The 16,630-nt window shown below is 38.3% G+C and overlaps 1 protein-coding gene across 1 annotated transcript; it reads left to right on the forward strand.

Annotated features, from left to right (window-relative positions):
- The first annotated feature begins 5,116 nt into the window (after positions 1–5,116).
- LOC146454141 (uncharacterized) lies at positions 5,117–6,385 on the forward strand. Its single transcript, XM_085095809.1, has one exon. It carries the CDS (start codon positions 5,117–5,119, stop codon positions 6,383–6,385), a length of 1,269 nt encoding a protein of 422 aa, XP_084951935.1.
- Positions 6,386–16,630: the final 10,245 nt, after the last annotated feature.

The following is a 16,630-nucleotide window of genomic DNA, read 5'->3' on the forward strand; positions in this document are numbered from 1 at the left end:
AGTGCTTCTGGGATATGCAACATGAAAATTATTATTTCGAGTCGCACATGTGAATGTAGGTAATTGTTGTATATCCTTTTTGGTTCACCCAGGTAGAAGTCCTGGCATTGATATGTGCCTGAGTGCTTCTGGGATATGCAATGTTAACGAGTTTTTGAGAAAGATGATAATCTAGGCCAGGGTTGTATATCCCATCTGGTTCACCCAGGTAGAAGTCCTGGCATTTATGCTTGCCTGAGTGCTTCTGGGATATGAAACGTGATTAAATTGACCCTGCAGATGTTGAGAATGAGAGATTAAGTAAGTGTGACCTTTTTCTAGTTCACCAAGCTAAGGTCTATGTAAACTGGTTGCAGGGTAGTGAACTTGATCAGAATCAATAATTATTGTTATTGTTCTATGGCTTGTGGAAATCTAGGCTATTACTGTATACCCCATTTGGTTCAGCCGAGTAGATGCAATGGCCTTGATGTGTGCTTTCCGGGTTTGCAACATTTACAGTGTTTTGAGATGTCTTTGAAAGTCTCCCATAAAATTAATGTTGTATATTCTTTCTGGTTCACCCAAATAGGACTTTCTGGCATTGTCTATGTCTTGTCAAATTTTGTCTCTGTTTTGAATAATAAGGCAGCAGTTCAACTGTGTTTCTAAGAAGTTTAAATGTTGAGACAGGTGTTGAGCATTATCTTTAAACTATGAAGCAACGTATTGCATGAGAATTATGTATTATTCAGGAGTGTCACAGGAAATGTCGGAAATAGAAATTCCTTGTTCTCCTATCAAGAATCGAAGCCGGCTTAGATTTTCCGATTACTAGTTCGGATGCTCTACCACTGAGCTACAGGAGACTCGTGGGAGCTAAGGCCATTAAACTAGGTTTATTAGACAAACGTCCTGCCTACTGCTTAGATTTGAATGTCAATGTGGCATATGTGCAATGGAATAGATGTGACGGAGTATTTAAAGCCCGGTCAATGAATGAGAATGAGGGCTGTTGTCGTCATTACCGTGTGTAGTTCCAGCTTCATAAATGCTCTGTCACTGAACTATCAAGCAACTCTCTGTTATTGTCTCCTTTATTGTGTGACGTCCCAGTCTCACAAACCGTTTGTCAAGAAGTGTGTAGTATCCTGGCAACAATGAGTTGGGGTGGTCACCCAATGATACCCCCTGAAAAGACTGAAGTCGACTTAAGGTTGTGATTTGTCTGGGAAAAAAAGGCGAGCTGGGGTAACCAACCCTCGGGGAGTCCGCCACAAATCACACCGGCGGTTAGACTTCAGTCTCAGGATAATACCCTTGCACTATCAAGTAAGCAAGGGGGGGACCAGGGAACCTGAGAATATCACAATCGTTGACTTTCTATATTTTAAAAGTGAACGTTAAGCTATTTAAAAGACTAACCGATATATAAATTTCCAACAAATAACATCTACATTACTACCAGTAAGGGGAATATTCATTTCAAACGGTAAAGTTTATTCGTACTGGATTATATCCCTACGAGTCACAGAGGCGTATTATCCAAGAACGTTATCCAGAAATAGATTCCTTCGAACTTGGTGAACAGAAAGAGATACTCATCCAAAGAGGGCGGAAGGGTCGTTTCAAAGACGTTTCGCGAAGAAAAAAGATGCGATTGCCTGAAACGCGATATTAAAGTGAACTTAGAAAACGTTCAAATTCGCCGCCTTTTTTGTTCACCACTTGACAAAGTCTTCTCTCGATTGTTCTCGGATGGCTTAGATAAGCAACACGTGACTCCAGTTTCGTCTCAGCAGGCAATTGTCGACTTTTTGTGTTAGACAAGCTCTCTTTAGCCGATGACATTGCAAATAAAACACAAAGACCGACAACAAGATACGAACACTCACTATTTTCCCTCACACTTCGTTTGCAACACTTTAGCTTTGGTTCCTGAATAGGGAGCCCGACAGACGTCATATGACGTAGGGACATCGGCATGGATAGACAGTAAAAATACAGGGTGTCGAAAATAGCGTTAGCTGTAAATCGAAACATTTTTCGCGAAAATGGATGCTGTGTAGATGCAGGTGAATAAAATAATTTATAATAATAATTAAAGAAATGCAAGGGAAATTTAATGAGATTAATAGTACTCTTCCGCATCCTTTCGGCTCATACGCACTAAATCACGTTCACATGCACGCATTTTCTGGCACCTGAGTATACATTTTAACCGCAGTACAGACGCAGACGATCTTAGCCAGTCTAAGAAAAATTAACTCAACACTAAAGAAAATGAAATTACAATAAAGAATAGTACGAATCGTCCTTCTGCAATCGGTTAAAAATATCGAAAAATGGCTTTTATGGTCGCTACATACACACATGTACACTCGGTCTGGCAGCTTGCGCTTAAGTTTGTTTCATTTACAGCGTATATCCATTTTGGCCTATAACGTATTAACCGCAACTTACATCAGACAAAGATCGCACTTTATTTCATTTCTTTTCCTGCAAAGCAAACGGACTATAAATTGGTAGTTTCACGGATAGAAAAAATCAAATGATTCTTGAAATTGAAATGTAAAACTCCTTCAACCCTCTTCTTTTCCCTTTTTTTTCGATGTGAAACCGCTTTTCAAACTTAAAGAGGTTGTGATTTAACTGATGTTCGAACACTTCGATTTTAAAGCCTGTATACATGAGTTCTCCCGCCGCTCTAACCCACCCGTATTGAAAGGCCGAGAAGCCCCTTGGGTCGAGGTTGGCAGTTGAGTGTCGTAAAACGAAAACCAAAGCCGAAAACAGACGCAGCATTACGATGAGCCACTCAGAATAAGAAGCAAATTCATGTAAAGGGAGTAACACCCGAGAAAACGCTTGCCGTTTATGGAGAGTACTCGTTGTTTACAACGGGCTGTTCTTGTCTGTTACCATCGTTTTGAATTCAAGTAGGGGTCTCCAGTGCTAAGACCCTAAACAATAAAACCCACTCCACAAGCGATGGCTGAAGGATTATTTAGTCTCTAAACGGGTTAACTGGTGGTCTTAGTTTATGTCCCCATCCCGTCCCCCTTCTCTAGCTATTAATAAACGATTTAAACTTACTTTTATGTATTTCTTTTGCTTGTCCCTGAGTATCACAAATGTCCAGAAATGCACCTCACCCCGAATTTGGGTACTTTACATTAGACAGACCTTTTTGTCAGTTTTCATATTATTTCTAATTAAAAACTGAATTATTGTATAATGCAATTCGAGTGATTTGATTGACCTAGCGGCCATAATATATGCAAGAAATGACGACCATAAATTGTCGGCTGGTTATTCTTAGACATTGAAATCAGTAATTTCTTAATTGTTTTTAATAAAGCAATTATCCTCTTGCGCTTGTTAGATGTGAGATGACTATAGCCAACTATCTATCATCTCATATCCAATGCGCGCCCGTGGAATAATTGTTAAATGTTTGACAGAATTATTTGTGTTTTAGTAAGAATTTACGGTAGGGGACAACTTGTGATGTCTATCATACATTTCATGCATCTCATTAGCGTTTATTTCTGGACATCACTTCACTTATGTCAGAGAATAAATTCAAGAATTCAAAAAAAAAATGCTGAAATGGTGAAACGGCATGCGTATGACTCAATGGGTCTGTGGTGCCTTTATTTTTATTTAGGGATAAAAATCTTAATTTATTTTTATTTAAGCATAAATATTGGAGTACAAACAGGCGCGAATTCAATGTCTGGGTCCACCACGTGCATTAACACGATAAACAAGACGTGAAAGACATCGAGGCTCAACATTTTGTACGATTACCACAGAAAACAAAACTTCTTCTAAGGAACGGGGTATTAGAAAATTTAGTGAGTATAACGTCTAGGCAACTTATTTCAACCGTATATTTTAGCTTATTTTCTTTTGGTAGCCTTTTCTAGTACTTGTGTGAGCCCAAGGTTAACACACGCGTACCGATTTATTGGGCCGAATTTTGTTTGGCCGATTTAGCCTGAGTTGATTTACGCATAACGATTTATCACATAAGAAAGTGAATAAGTGGACGAAAATCGACCCGGTTTATAAAACTTTATCGCAATGGAACTGCTTGTATACTGTAAACCTTGCTAAAAATGAAATCTGTCAAAGAGCAGCAGAATTTATAAATCGAACAGATCTGAGGAAAAAAAAAATGCTCAGGCCGACAATTTGCAGTGCGCATATGAATGAGCCGACTAATCGGAACGATTATATTCCTTTGCTGAAAAAATTTCCGTTTTTCCAAGGATCTCTAAGTTGTTCACAGTTCCCAGTGTTAACGACATATTTGCCTTCTTCTATTCCTGTGTGGCGAACGATTAAGTCACGATTCCGTTTTTCATTACATTTTAATCTCAATTCTGCGAAAAGATTCCATTACTAAACTGTTGGGTGCCCCGGTTTAAATTTCATCGCTTTCCAGCAGACTGCAGCAAAACATGTAACGTGGGATCCGTTTGCAGACACGTCATATCAACGAAAGAAATTTAATTAAAAGCTCGCAAAAAATATTTTTTAGGTGCAAGGATTATAACACTTTCGCGTTAAAATTAACGCCGCAAGCGAAACACAAGTAAAGCCAGAACGGATTCTATTACATTGGAATGCTCCGAGTTGTTTGACGTCCCGTGGAGAAACCAGGCAAATTGCCTGGTATCTCCAAGGGGTGCCGAGGTCTTATTTTCGTTGCTAAGAACCTCTGGCTCGTTATGAGGAATTATATCGTATTATTCCCTCGTCGTACTCCTTGACTCTCTTCAATTGAAGTAAATTTGTTCAAAGATGACCAAAACTCGGCAGTACGTCGTCAAATTTCTCAGAATATCCGCCCCTGTTCTAAAGAAAGACAAGACAGACTAGCCACAGATTGATTGGTCAGTCTATATAAAGCCGCGAGTGCAAGCAATAGGAAATTTGATGAAGAGTGACCTTTTTTGTTTGTGCAATCATAAGTCGTCGGGGATCATAATAGCGTTGTACATTGCGACTTTGCTTATAGTTGCAGATGTACCTGCCGTGTGAGCAGATTGGTGGGGGTGCTGGAACTGTGGGTCAAAAGGCCTGCTACTGTCTGTAAGGCTGAGCTTCAAGCATCACAACCACAGTTATGGATAAGAACTCATGCTACTCCTGTAATGGGGTTGTGGACCAACATTGTGCGGACAGGGAAGAGGCTAAGAAAAAGAGTTGGATAGGGATTGATGGGAAATGGTATGACGTCGAAAAGTTCATCCCCCACCACCCAGGTGGCGACATAATCAGAGAGTTTGTAGGCAGAGATGCAACTGCAGTCTTCCATGCATTCCATGAACACTCAGTATTAAAACACCGTCGACCTTGTGCAGAAATGGAGACCAAGCGGAACACTAAAGAGCTGGCTTTCTCAGAACTCAGGGAATACTTCGATCGCGAAGGCTACTTTAAAACAGATTACTGCTGGTACGCAAAGAAGTTTCTGGTGCTGATAGCCATCCTAATCCTCTGTATAACCTTAGTAACGCAGTTCGAATTTATGCCTTTTAGATATCTGGGCGCTGTAGCATTAGCTGCCTTTTGGCAACAGAGCGGATTTTTTATGCACGACTTTGAGCACAATCAATTCACTCGCAATAGACACTGGGACAGGAATCTCGGCACAATTTTTGCCACTCTGTGTTTTGGTATTAGCGGAGATTGGTGGCGGTCCGATCACTTTGTACATCATTCCATGACCAACTACGTCAGCCCGGAGAGAAACTTCTATGACCCTCAACAACGAGAACTCATTTGGGCTCAGAACGAAAAACTCTGGCCATTCTTCACATCAAAACTCGAACAATTATGTATAAAAGTGCAGCATATCTCATTCCTTCCGGTCTGTATAATACTTGGCCGATTTGGGATCATCATTCGCTCCATGAAAGACGAGAGAAGTCCATCTCAACTCATCGCGTTCGTGCTGCACATGACTTGGGTGGGTTACCTTCTCTCTTATTTACCTTCGACTAGAGAAATGCTGATCTTTTATCTGATCGCCTCATTTCTACAAGGAATCCTTCATATACAGCTACTGATCAGCCATTACTCAAAAGAATTCCATTACCAACGAGACGTAACTGTCACTCAGAACTGGTACCAATCTCAGATCGCCAGTAATATTGACATTACCTGTCCATGGTGGTTCGACTGGTTCCACGGTGGACTCAACTTTCACCTAGTTCATCATTTGTATCCCAGAATGCCAAGAAACAACTTTAGGCGAGCCACAGAGCATGTAAAACGGGTGTGTGAGGAGCAGAATTTGCATTATGACCACTGCGGCTGGTTTGAAGCAGTTTCTCGAACTGTCAAACATCTGAAGGTCATGGCCACTCTCTTTAAGCTAGATCCTAGGTAAACTAATTTACATTTTCTAATTGAAACTGATTTTAATTTTCATTTTCATTCTTGATTTAACTATAAAAGTTAACGTTAAAAGAGAACGACGTTTCGACCGTCCGCTGTCGGACTGCAACTTTTCTTTGATAATCTCTAAACTTTTAAAGTTTATTTTATGCTTATGATCAAGCACGCGCTTATCGGAACGATCTTGAATATCAAACGTAAACACGGCTGTTAATATCAAGAGCTCAGGATGCTCAGCGTTTGCAGTAATATAAAAATCCAGGCTTCATTTGATTTCTTTAAAGAAGAAAGTGAAATTCATCAAAAAACTTTTTTATTCTGTAGGGAATAACTTCAATAATTTAGAATCTAAACGAGAAGGAGCAGTCGGCTGTGGAACTGTCAGATGGCGCGTCATTGAGAAATCTCGACCACAGAAACTCATTCAGACCACATTTTACAGCAGTCAAATCGACCTTCTCTTTAAAAAAATACAAATAAAAAAGCAACGTTTTCGGGATGAACTTAAATTTCATTCAGGACTCTCTGCAATGATACCTTCGGGAATTCACAAACGCGTCGGAAGAAGACGGCTTTGCATAAATTAACTTTGCAGTTCGAACTGCCGATCAACAAACAAACATCGAACTTCGGCCTACATTGACCAAAAAGCCTCGTTCAAGATCTCTTTTTGAAGCTCTCAAAATGCTCTATTTTCATAAATACATATCGAACTTGGAAAAGTTTTGGGAAAAAAACTAAATGCATGTAAAGTCCCAAGTCATTCTATCAGAGTTTATTCACACATCAAGAACAAAAGGATACGATAATAAACTCTGCCGCTCGTGGTCGCATAATTATGGCGCGTTTTTAGTGTCAAAATTCAAACTATCAATTCAAACATTCGATCCTTCAATTCAAACATTCAATCTTTTAATTCAAACATTCGATCCTTCAATTTAAATCTGCAATTGTTCGGTTCAAACTTTCGATCCTTCAATACAAACATTCAATCCTTCAGTGCAAAAATGGAATGGGTCGATTCAAACATTCCATCATTCAATCCAAATATGGAATTGTTTGTTTCAAACATTCGATTCTTCAATCCAAACACCCTTTTCTTCAATCCAGAAATGCCATTCTTCAAGTTAAACTGACCGAAAGTTAAACTGACTGATGTACGGTGTTCCACTGCAAACTCAGACTGATTTGGTTGAAAAACGAGAAGAAACATTCCACAGCGTTTTCGCTGTTTGACTGACAATAAGATATAAAATTAATTCAAATTAAAAAAAAAATTTAAATAAAATTTAAAAAAAGCCAAAGCTAGCATTTCTTAGAAGGTGACAATTAACCAATAAATTTAATCCGCCGTCCGCATCCGCCCGTCCGTATCCTTGTTTTACAGAGTCCCCTCGGTTCCAGACTACTGGAGAGGAACTGAAAGTTTGGACTGCTGAGCTGAATGTTTCAATAGCCGAAGTGAATGGTTGAATCGCCGAAGTGGATGTTTGCATCGCCGAAGTGAATGTTTGAATCGAGCCACTGCACAACTACATTGTGAGACTATGTTTGAATTTATAATCTGGATTTCATATCTTAAAATTAAAGTGCAGAATGTTTCAACAGCAGGATTTCAGCATTTTCTATCGAAATTGAAAGCGGAATTTCTGGTGTAGTGTTTGAGTTTCAGGATTTGATTGAAGAAATACACGTTTGGATTGAATGATCAAATGTTTGAATTGAGAAATGGCATGTTTGAATCGACGAAATGCATGCTTGAACTAAATGATAGGCCAGGCAATACAAGGAATGCATGTTTAACTTGAAGAATGGCATTTCTGGATTGAAGAAAAGGGTGTTTGGATTGAAGAATCGAATGTTTGAAACAAACAATTCCATATTTGGATTGAATGATGGAATGTTTGAATCGACCCATTCCATTTTTGCACTGAAGGATTGAATGTTTGTATTGAAGGATCGAAAGTTTGAACCGAACAATTGCAGTTTTGAATTGAAGGATCGAATGTTTGAATTAAAAGATTGAATGTTTGAATTGAAGGATCGAATGTTTGAATTGATAGTTTGAATTTTGACACTAAAAACGCGCCATACATAATTGCGCTATTGTTCCATTCCTTTGAAGTTGCTTTAGGTCCTCATCAAAAAGACCTCACCTTTTTCCAAACGAATGAAACCGAACTTATTCAACACGTTTTCGGTGGCTCCCGAAGTGAATGCCCAAAGGACTAAAACTAGCCCTCAAGCTACAAAATCCAGCAGTTTTTCCCATTTCTGAATGACACACTTGTAATGCCAATTCGAAGAGAGTTTAAACGCCCGGTTTAACATTGTTTATTATTTCAAATGTGGTCTGTGCGATGCAGACTATGTTGGCTTCACGAGTCGACACTTACATCAACGTGTGGAGGAACACAAACGATCAGCAATTGGCAATCATGTAAAGGACGAGCATGGACAGGATCCAGAAACCATTAAAAGCAACTTCAAAATCCTGAGAAAGTGTCAGAGCAAACTCGACTGCTTGATCTTCGAGATGTTGTTTATTCGCGACCTAAAGCCGAAACTGAACAAACAATGCGACTCGATCCGCGCGAAATTATTTGTTTGATTATTTCACTTTTAAATACCTTTTATCGTTTTTAGCGTTCCTTTGTATTTATCATTCACGCTATTATTTTTTATATTGTTTAGATGTGAATATCTTAGAGCTTTTTAAGTCAGTATCTCATTAGTTTTTTCACAATTGTATATAAGCACATATTTTACTTCTCATTTTGAACTTGAAAATGACCGTTGGACGGTCGAAACGTCGTTCTCTTTTAACGTTAACTTTTATAGTTAAATCAATTTCGAAAAACTTGTTGATTCGAATTTTCACTCTTTGTGCTAAAATCAACGCAAAAAAAACAATACAATCCCCATATTACAACTTGCCTGTAAGTGTTGTAGTGATTTGAATGCCTTGTACAATCGTTATTTTTACTTAGTTTTGCTACCGGTATGTTTCAATTGCTTAAACTCTTTAGCTCTATTCATTTTCTGATGAAAATTTTATTGATTGACAAAAATAAATAAATAGGTCTTTATAAACCTTTGGTCTTGTCATGTTTTACAACTCTGGCTTGTCAGCTAAACACCTAAATTATTTTGTTGTACTAAACCTCACTCAGTTGTTCTGTATGCAAACCAAAAGCTGCTATAGTCTGCCATTTATTGCTCAACTTCGGCACCTCATTTTTGCTGCAACTATAATATACAATTGCAGCCTTTTTACTTATTTTTGGTGATGGGTTGGTTGTTGCTCGTTTTTAAGTTGACCTACACCTTTGGTGCCGGTTGGCATTACTTGTAGTTCTGATCTCTCTGTTCATGTATCTTACTGAATTATGACAAAATAAAGATTTGTTTTGATGTTGCTAAAATCAAACGTTCCGCAAGTAAAGAGCCAATTCACACTTTCGTCCCATTGTGTTGTGTGTGTATTCAACTTCGTTCAACCTACCACAATAGTATAGTCGTCAGGTACGCAACGCATAGTGTAGCACTAGAGAAAAAAACGGAAACAATTTAAGTTTAAATCTAAGTGCTGTACTAACAAACAATAATAAGGTGCATTGGAGCCTTTGCCGGCCTTGCTGATTAAGCGGCCAAGACTGGTCAGGCTTTCTTATTCGACACGAATTCCACTCTCAAGGGCAGCACTCGGGATATTTTTCCTTGTTGCGCTCTTAAATTTAAATTTAAATTTTGTTTCCTTGTGCAATTCTTTACGTATGTACTTGTTTCTGTTTGCGTTTTTTTTCTCTTGTTTTCGCTGATGGCTATTTGGATGCGTCAAAATCTGATTTACATTCTCAATTTTTAGTTGTCATTGTTACTTCATTAGTTTTTTTTAAACAAAACTGTATTTTTTTGTTCAACTTTTTCCATTGTGCTATTGTCTTTTTCTCTCAGTCACATGGGGCTAGCAATATGAATTTTAAATTACTGTCCTTAAATGTTCGAGGGATTCGTACCTTTGAAAAGCGGAAAGCCATATTCAATTGGCTCAGTAAATCTGGCGCGGATATTTGTTTCTTGCAGCAAACTTATAGTACTCGTGACGTGGAAAATATTTGGAAGAAACAGTGGAGGGGGGATTTGTTTTTTTCCCATGGAACATGCCATAGCAAAGGAGTATTGGTGCTTCTAAAGAACAATTTCGATTTTAATTTGCAAACAATTAAGACAGACCCTGAAGGCCGTTTCATTATGTTGGACGCAATTATACAGGATTCGCGTTATTGTCTTCTGAATATTTACGCTCCAAATAAGTGCAACGAGCAAATTCAATATTTTCAAAATATTTCAGAAGAAATTAAGTCTTTGACAGCAGAGTGTGATTCATCTCTCATTGTTGGAGGCGATTTTAACGTAATTCTTGACGAGGTTTTAGACGGGCGGGGAGGGAACAAGAAGAGGAAAGAGTCTGCTAAATTTGTCGAAGAAATGTGTGTAGAACACGACTTAATGCATATTTGGCGCATTCGCAATCCTACAGATACAAGGTTTACATGGCGCCAAATAACACCAATTATCCAAAGACGTCTAGATTACTGGCTGGTCAGCGATTGTCTGCAAGTGGACATTGATACCGTCGATATTATAACGGCAATAAAATCAGATCATTCCGCAATAACATTTGGTATAAATAGTTTGGATGAAAGTCTGCGAGGACCTTCTTTCTGGAAATTTAACTCCAGTTTAGTGAATGATTCAGATTGCTGTCAACTAATTAGCGCAAATTATAATGTTTGGTTAGAGGAATTTAAGGAGGTTTTGGATAAACGAGTTCTGTGGGATTTAGTTAAATACAGAATACGTCAGTGCACTATTGAGTATAGTAAAAGTAAAGCTCGAGAAAGAAAAGCAAAATTGCAAGAGGTTGAGGAATGTATAAAAGAATGCTCTCATAAATGTGACAAGGACCCCTCCTCACAAAATTTGGAGGAACTGGAATCTCTAGAAGCAGAATATGAGAACTTGTACGACTTTATTACACAGGGAGCTATCATACGCTCTCGTGCGACTTGGTACGAAATGGGTGAGCGGAACAATAAATACTTTCTCAATCTTGAAAATTCTAATAAAAAGAAAACCAGCGTAGGAAAAGTTTTTACAAGTGAGGGATCATTGACACGCGACCCCCAAAAAATTATGAATGAATTAGAGTCTTATTACTCAAGTCTTTATGATGGAAATAGTTGTGCAAACTCGGATACCATACCTACATTTATTAGCAAATCAAATCAAATTCCAAAATTACCTGAAAATCTGAGAAATATTTGCGAAGGAAAACTAGGATATGGAGAGTGCTATAATGTGTTAAAGTCTTTCCAAAAGAATAAACCTCCAGGAAATGACGGTTTAACAGCACTTCTGTATTGCCTTTTGGCCTCTTATTGGGGCATTGCTAGTCGATAGTTTAAATTATGCATTTGAGTATGGAGAACTTTCCTATTCACAGAAACAGGCTATTATAACCTTAATTGAAAAAAAAGGGAAGGATAAAAGATTGATAAAGAACTGGCGTCCAATATCTCTTATAAAATGTGGATGCGAAAATAGCGTCAAAAGCTCTAGCAAAACGTTTGGAAAAGACTCTTCCTGAAATTATTCACTACAATCAGAATGCATTTGTCAAAAGAAGAACGATTTTTGATGCGATCAGAACAATAGAAGATGTAATAGAGCATACTAAATAGAAAGGCTTGTCTGGAATTTTAGTAGCCATTGACTTTGAGAAAGCTTTCGACACTCTTAATTTCAATTATTTAATAAGAATATTACACGAATTCAATTTCGGACCTAGTTTTATCCAGTGCATACGCGTGCTGTATAAAAATGCTTCAAGTTGTGTGATGAACAATAGTTTTTCAACAGGGCCTTTCTCATTAGAAAGAGGGGTAAGACAAGGTGACCCTCTCTCTCCTTATCTTTTTATAATCGCATTAGAGGGCTTGGCGATTAGGATAAGAAACGACGATTCCATTCAAGGCTTTAAAATTGGTGAAGTTAATGTAAAGCTCAACTTATTCGCTGACGATATGACATGTTTTCTGAAAGACAAAGGGTCTTATTCCAGCCTATTTTGCCTCCTCGACGACTTTGGAGAGTGCTCGGGGTTAAAAGTCAATCACGAGAAGACAGAAGCCTTAGCCTTTGGTGACAGTTCTATATGGGAAGATCTATCTAACATGCACAACCTTCGCAATGTTATAAAAATTCTAGGAATCTATTTCGGTGGTAACGATAAAGAAAGGGACGACTTAAATTTTAGGGAAACTTTAAAGTCGATAAAGAAATCTTTAAACCTATGGAAATGGAGAGGTTTGTCACTTTTAGGGAGGATACAGATAGCTAAAACCTTCGCTATTCCCAAATTTATGTTCAGGGCATCAGCCATACCTATTTCTAAAGAACTTATAAAGAATGCGGATTCCATTTTCTTCAATTTCATCTGGAATGGCAAAGATAAAGTTAAAAGAAATGTTCTCACTTCCACCATTGAGAGTGGTGGCTTAAACATGCTCGATATTGACTCAATGATTCGCACAAAACGTGTCTCCTGTTTAAAGAAATATTTGGAAGACTATCCTAGTCCTTGGAAGTTCTTCCTCGATGAACGTCTGTTATATGTGGGTGGTAAATTTGTACTTCATTGCAATTTCGATACTACCAAGTTAAGAGTAACATTGCCGCCCTTCTATGAAAAGTGTTTCGATTCCTGCTCTGATATGAACAACAGTACACCACTTTCGTTTCAAGAGGTTGCGAATCAAATTGTATGAAACAATAAGTTTCTTTGTGTTGACAAAAAATCGTTTTTTAGAAGGGATCTTTTTACCATTGGCCTCTTAAAATTAGGGGATTTAATCTTGGGTAACGGTACAGCATTTAGCTTTACGAATCCACTGCTCAATCCTGAGCAACGTTTTTTTGTGATGAGTATCATTGACTCCATCCCAGCTCATTGGCGCACGATAATAAAAGAAGCTTCATTTCTACCAATAATTTTTCCAGTTCCAGATGTTTCCACCATCACTGTTGATGGAAGTTTTTTTAAAAAAAAATGAATTTTTGATGTCTCTTCTAAACAAATTTACCGCCAGTTCCAGGCGAAGAAGCAGGGAGTGCCTACTGCTCAAAAGAAATTGTCTGATAAATACCCACACTCTGCTGTCGATTGGGAGAAGGTCTATTCTTTATCCTTCTGCTCGTCCATGGACTCTAAATAAAGAGAATTTCAGTACAAAGTTCTAAATCGAATTGTTTTTACAAATGAAAAGCTCTTTCGGTTTGGCATTACGCAATCACCGCTATGTACTTTCTGCCAAAAAGAGGACGAATCCATCGAGCACCTACTCTTTTTCTGTAAGGAGTCCTGTAAATTTTGGAAACATGTCTTGTCCTGGCTCCGAGATAAGGATATCTACGTTGGCGAATTAAAGGAAGTTGATCTAATTTTTGGGAAATTCGACATTCAAGACGATTTTACTTTAATCATTTATATCCTCTTGTTGGGTAAATACTATATAAATTCTCGGAAATGCCAAAACGCCAAGCCTTCCTTAAAAGGGCTCATTGCCAAAACGAAGAGAGTTTATTCTATTGAGCTCCATATTACCAGGAAAAGAGATAAATTAACTTATCATTTAAAAAAATGGAAAAAGTTAATCAGTGTTATAGGTAGTTGATCAATGCTCTAATTGAAGTACAAGTAATCGTAATTGTATCTATTATGTTTTAGCCTCTAAGTAGCCATACGTAGATGTGTGTGAGAGAGAGAGAGAGAAGAAGAGAGAGAGAGAGTGTGTGTGTGTTTTGACAGTGCATGTAAATTGTAATCTTTTATTTTCCTTGGTTGTACATATAATACTGTTTGTATGTTTGTTTTACTTTGCATATATACATATGTGTTATCACTCATCAAATATAAATGTAAAAAAAGTGTTAAAGGAAGTTAAGATAGATATATTAAATGAAAGGGATGTTAATTTGACTTAAGATTCAAATAAAGTTGAGTGTTAAATGCAAAAAAAAAACAAAAAAACTAACAAACAATTCAATCTTTGGCTATCTTATCTGGCAATGTCGGCAATACCCGCTGGGCCCTTCGCGCCCCGCGGGCTGGTTCGTTTGCAGATGCAAACTACTGGCAATGGGATGGGAAGAAACCCTACAGGCTGAAAATATATGCGGAATTAATGCTTCCTCGCTCAGAATCAGGGGCAGATTTAAGGGGTCTCTCCTCTGTACAGTACAGAGTAGGGGAGTACAGAGTCAAATTAGAGTACAGAGCAAAAAAAGTGAGTTTTGGGGCAGAAAAACAGGTTTTAGCATACTAACACTTGAGTTAGAACACATTTCTGAGTTTACTCTTCGGCTTAATCCACTCCTTCATTGACTTTCAGGCCTGGTTCAGTCAAAAAAAGTCAAAAATTTGACGCAAAACAAAGTAATGCAACGGGATTTCCAACCGGTTTGCAAAGGAATGCAACGGGTTTGGTAAAACTATCTATATTTTTGCTGGATTTGACTCTGTACTTGGGTGAGTGATGCGCCGTACTCCTACTTAATTCAGTACTTTTGCCTGACTCTGGCATTCGGTGATTTTTGCTCTCTAGTCCAATTTTGTAGGGTTGTTTAGAGACTCGATCCCGTCCCGTTTGCCTGTCTCGTTCGTCACTTCCCGTCCAGGAAACGAGCTAAAAGGGAATGGAAGGGACAGAATACCCCCAATCATGGGCTCTTTCCCAGAACTTTCCAAGCTTTATCCAGTATTTTGAGCTGTGAACTGGGTTCGCATTGTCTCGAATCTCGTCCCAACCCGTCTCAATTTTTCAAACCGATTCTCGTCTTGTCCCGTCCTGACTTTTTGACGAATTTGACTCTGTATTTAGCACATTTTTGAGCGCTTCGCGCCGAGAGCTAAATTTCAAGAAAAGCCCGCCTCTACTCAGAATCCTAGCATTCGCGGTATTAAATTTTAAAGAATTTAGTTCTTTCAGAAAGTTTTATAATATATAGGTATGTTATCATTAAGAGCTCTTAGAATTTCATGTGTAAGCGCAATTTGAATTTAGCGAATTTTCCGTGAGCAAAATTAGCGAAATTTAATTGCAACGAATATTTTCTTTCTGTAGGTAGTTAAAAGTTTTTGTTTCACCACAGTTAGTGAAGCTGAAATTGATTGAATAGACTGCTGAACATTGAGTGTAAAACTAAAAAACTAAATTCTCTGGTGCTAGTGAGGGGCCAGTAATGGGATTGACAATGAGAGAAGTTGTAAGTTATAAATAAGTCCCAGTGAGTGCGGCCTCAGCTTGCTGCTTTATAATTAGACCGACAAAGCAGAAGCCAGCGGCATTGTAAGCAAAAACCCTACCAGGGTCAATATATACCTTCAAGTTTGCGAGGTTTGGGGTTGGAAAACAGAAATGAATGTTTTTCTTTACCATTCACAACGAAAAGCTCAGCAAGATTGAACGCTTGGCAGCACAGGACCCCCGCAGTAGTTGCCTGCGTCCTGTTATGCAGGCAACTACTGCAGGGTCCTGTGTCTGGCAGTATTCTAGATTTTTACCCATAGATCTAGATGTATGTCCTTACTCCAAGGGCCCAACTCACGCCAATGTTGGATGCATTGCACGATAAAAGTAAAAAATTTAAAGAAAAAACGAGAATGAGTAGCATTCCACATTTTCATCTGTTACAAAGAAATTGCATGCATAAAAAATGAGGAAGTGCTGCTTCCATTGAATTTAATCCCCATTCAATCTCACTATCAATTTATGTGGGAGCAATGAATTTCACTGAATCGCAACTCAACTTCCTCATTTCATCTGCGACACACTGATGCTTGACATATTTTTGTTGATTGATTGATATCAAAGTGAGATGACTTTCAAAAACTAGACAAGACTTCATGCAATATTTGTCAGTTTACATAACAGCTGTAAAACCAGTGGTGTATCCCGTGTGCCCCTACTCCCTATTTGTAGAGCCTTCAAGTTAGGACCTCTTTACAGTTAGGGAGAAGAAGCCACTCATATATAATAGCGCTGTGTTAGATTTTATCCTGTCATGGCTTTACTTTGCTGGGAAAGTGTCCAACTCTAGACAATGTATCAGTATAATTATTGAGAGTCAGTCGGCTCTATTTTCTCATCTAATCCACACAGTTATAAATATT

This window comes from Pavona decussata, unplaced genomic scaffold (genome assembly GCF_977016875.1).
Source record: "Pavona decussata unplaced genomic scaffold, jaPavDecu1.1 SCAFFOLD_313, whole genome shotgun sequence".
NCBI classification, from domain to species: Eukaryota; Metazoa; Cnidaria; class Anthozoa; order Scleractinia; family Agariciidae; genus Pavona; species Pavona decussata.

What these genes read in the sequence shown, in the direction of transcription:
- LOC146454141 (XM_085095809.1), top strand. Translation starts at nt 5,117, where the DNA reads ATGGATAAGAACTCATGCTACTCCTGTAATGGGGTTGTGGACCAACAT.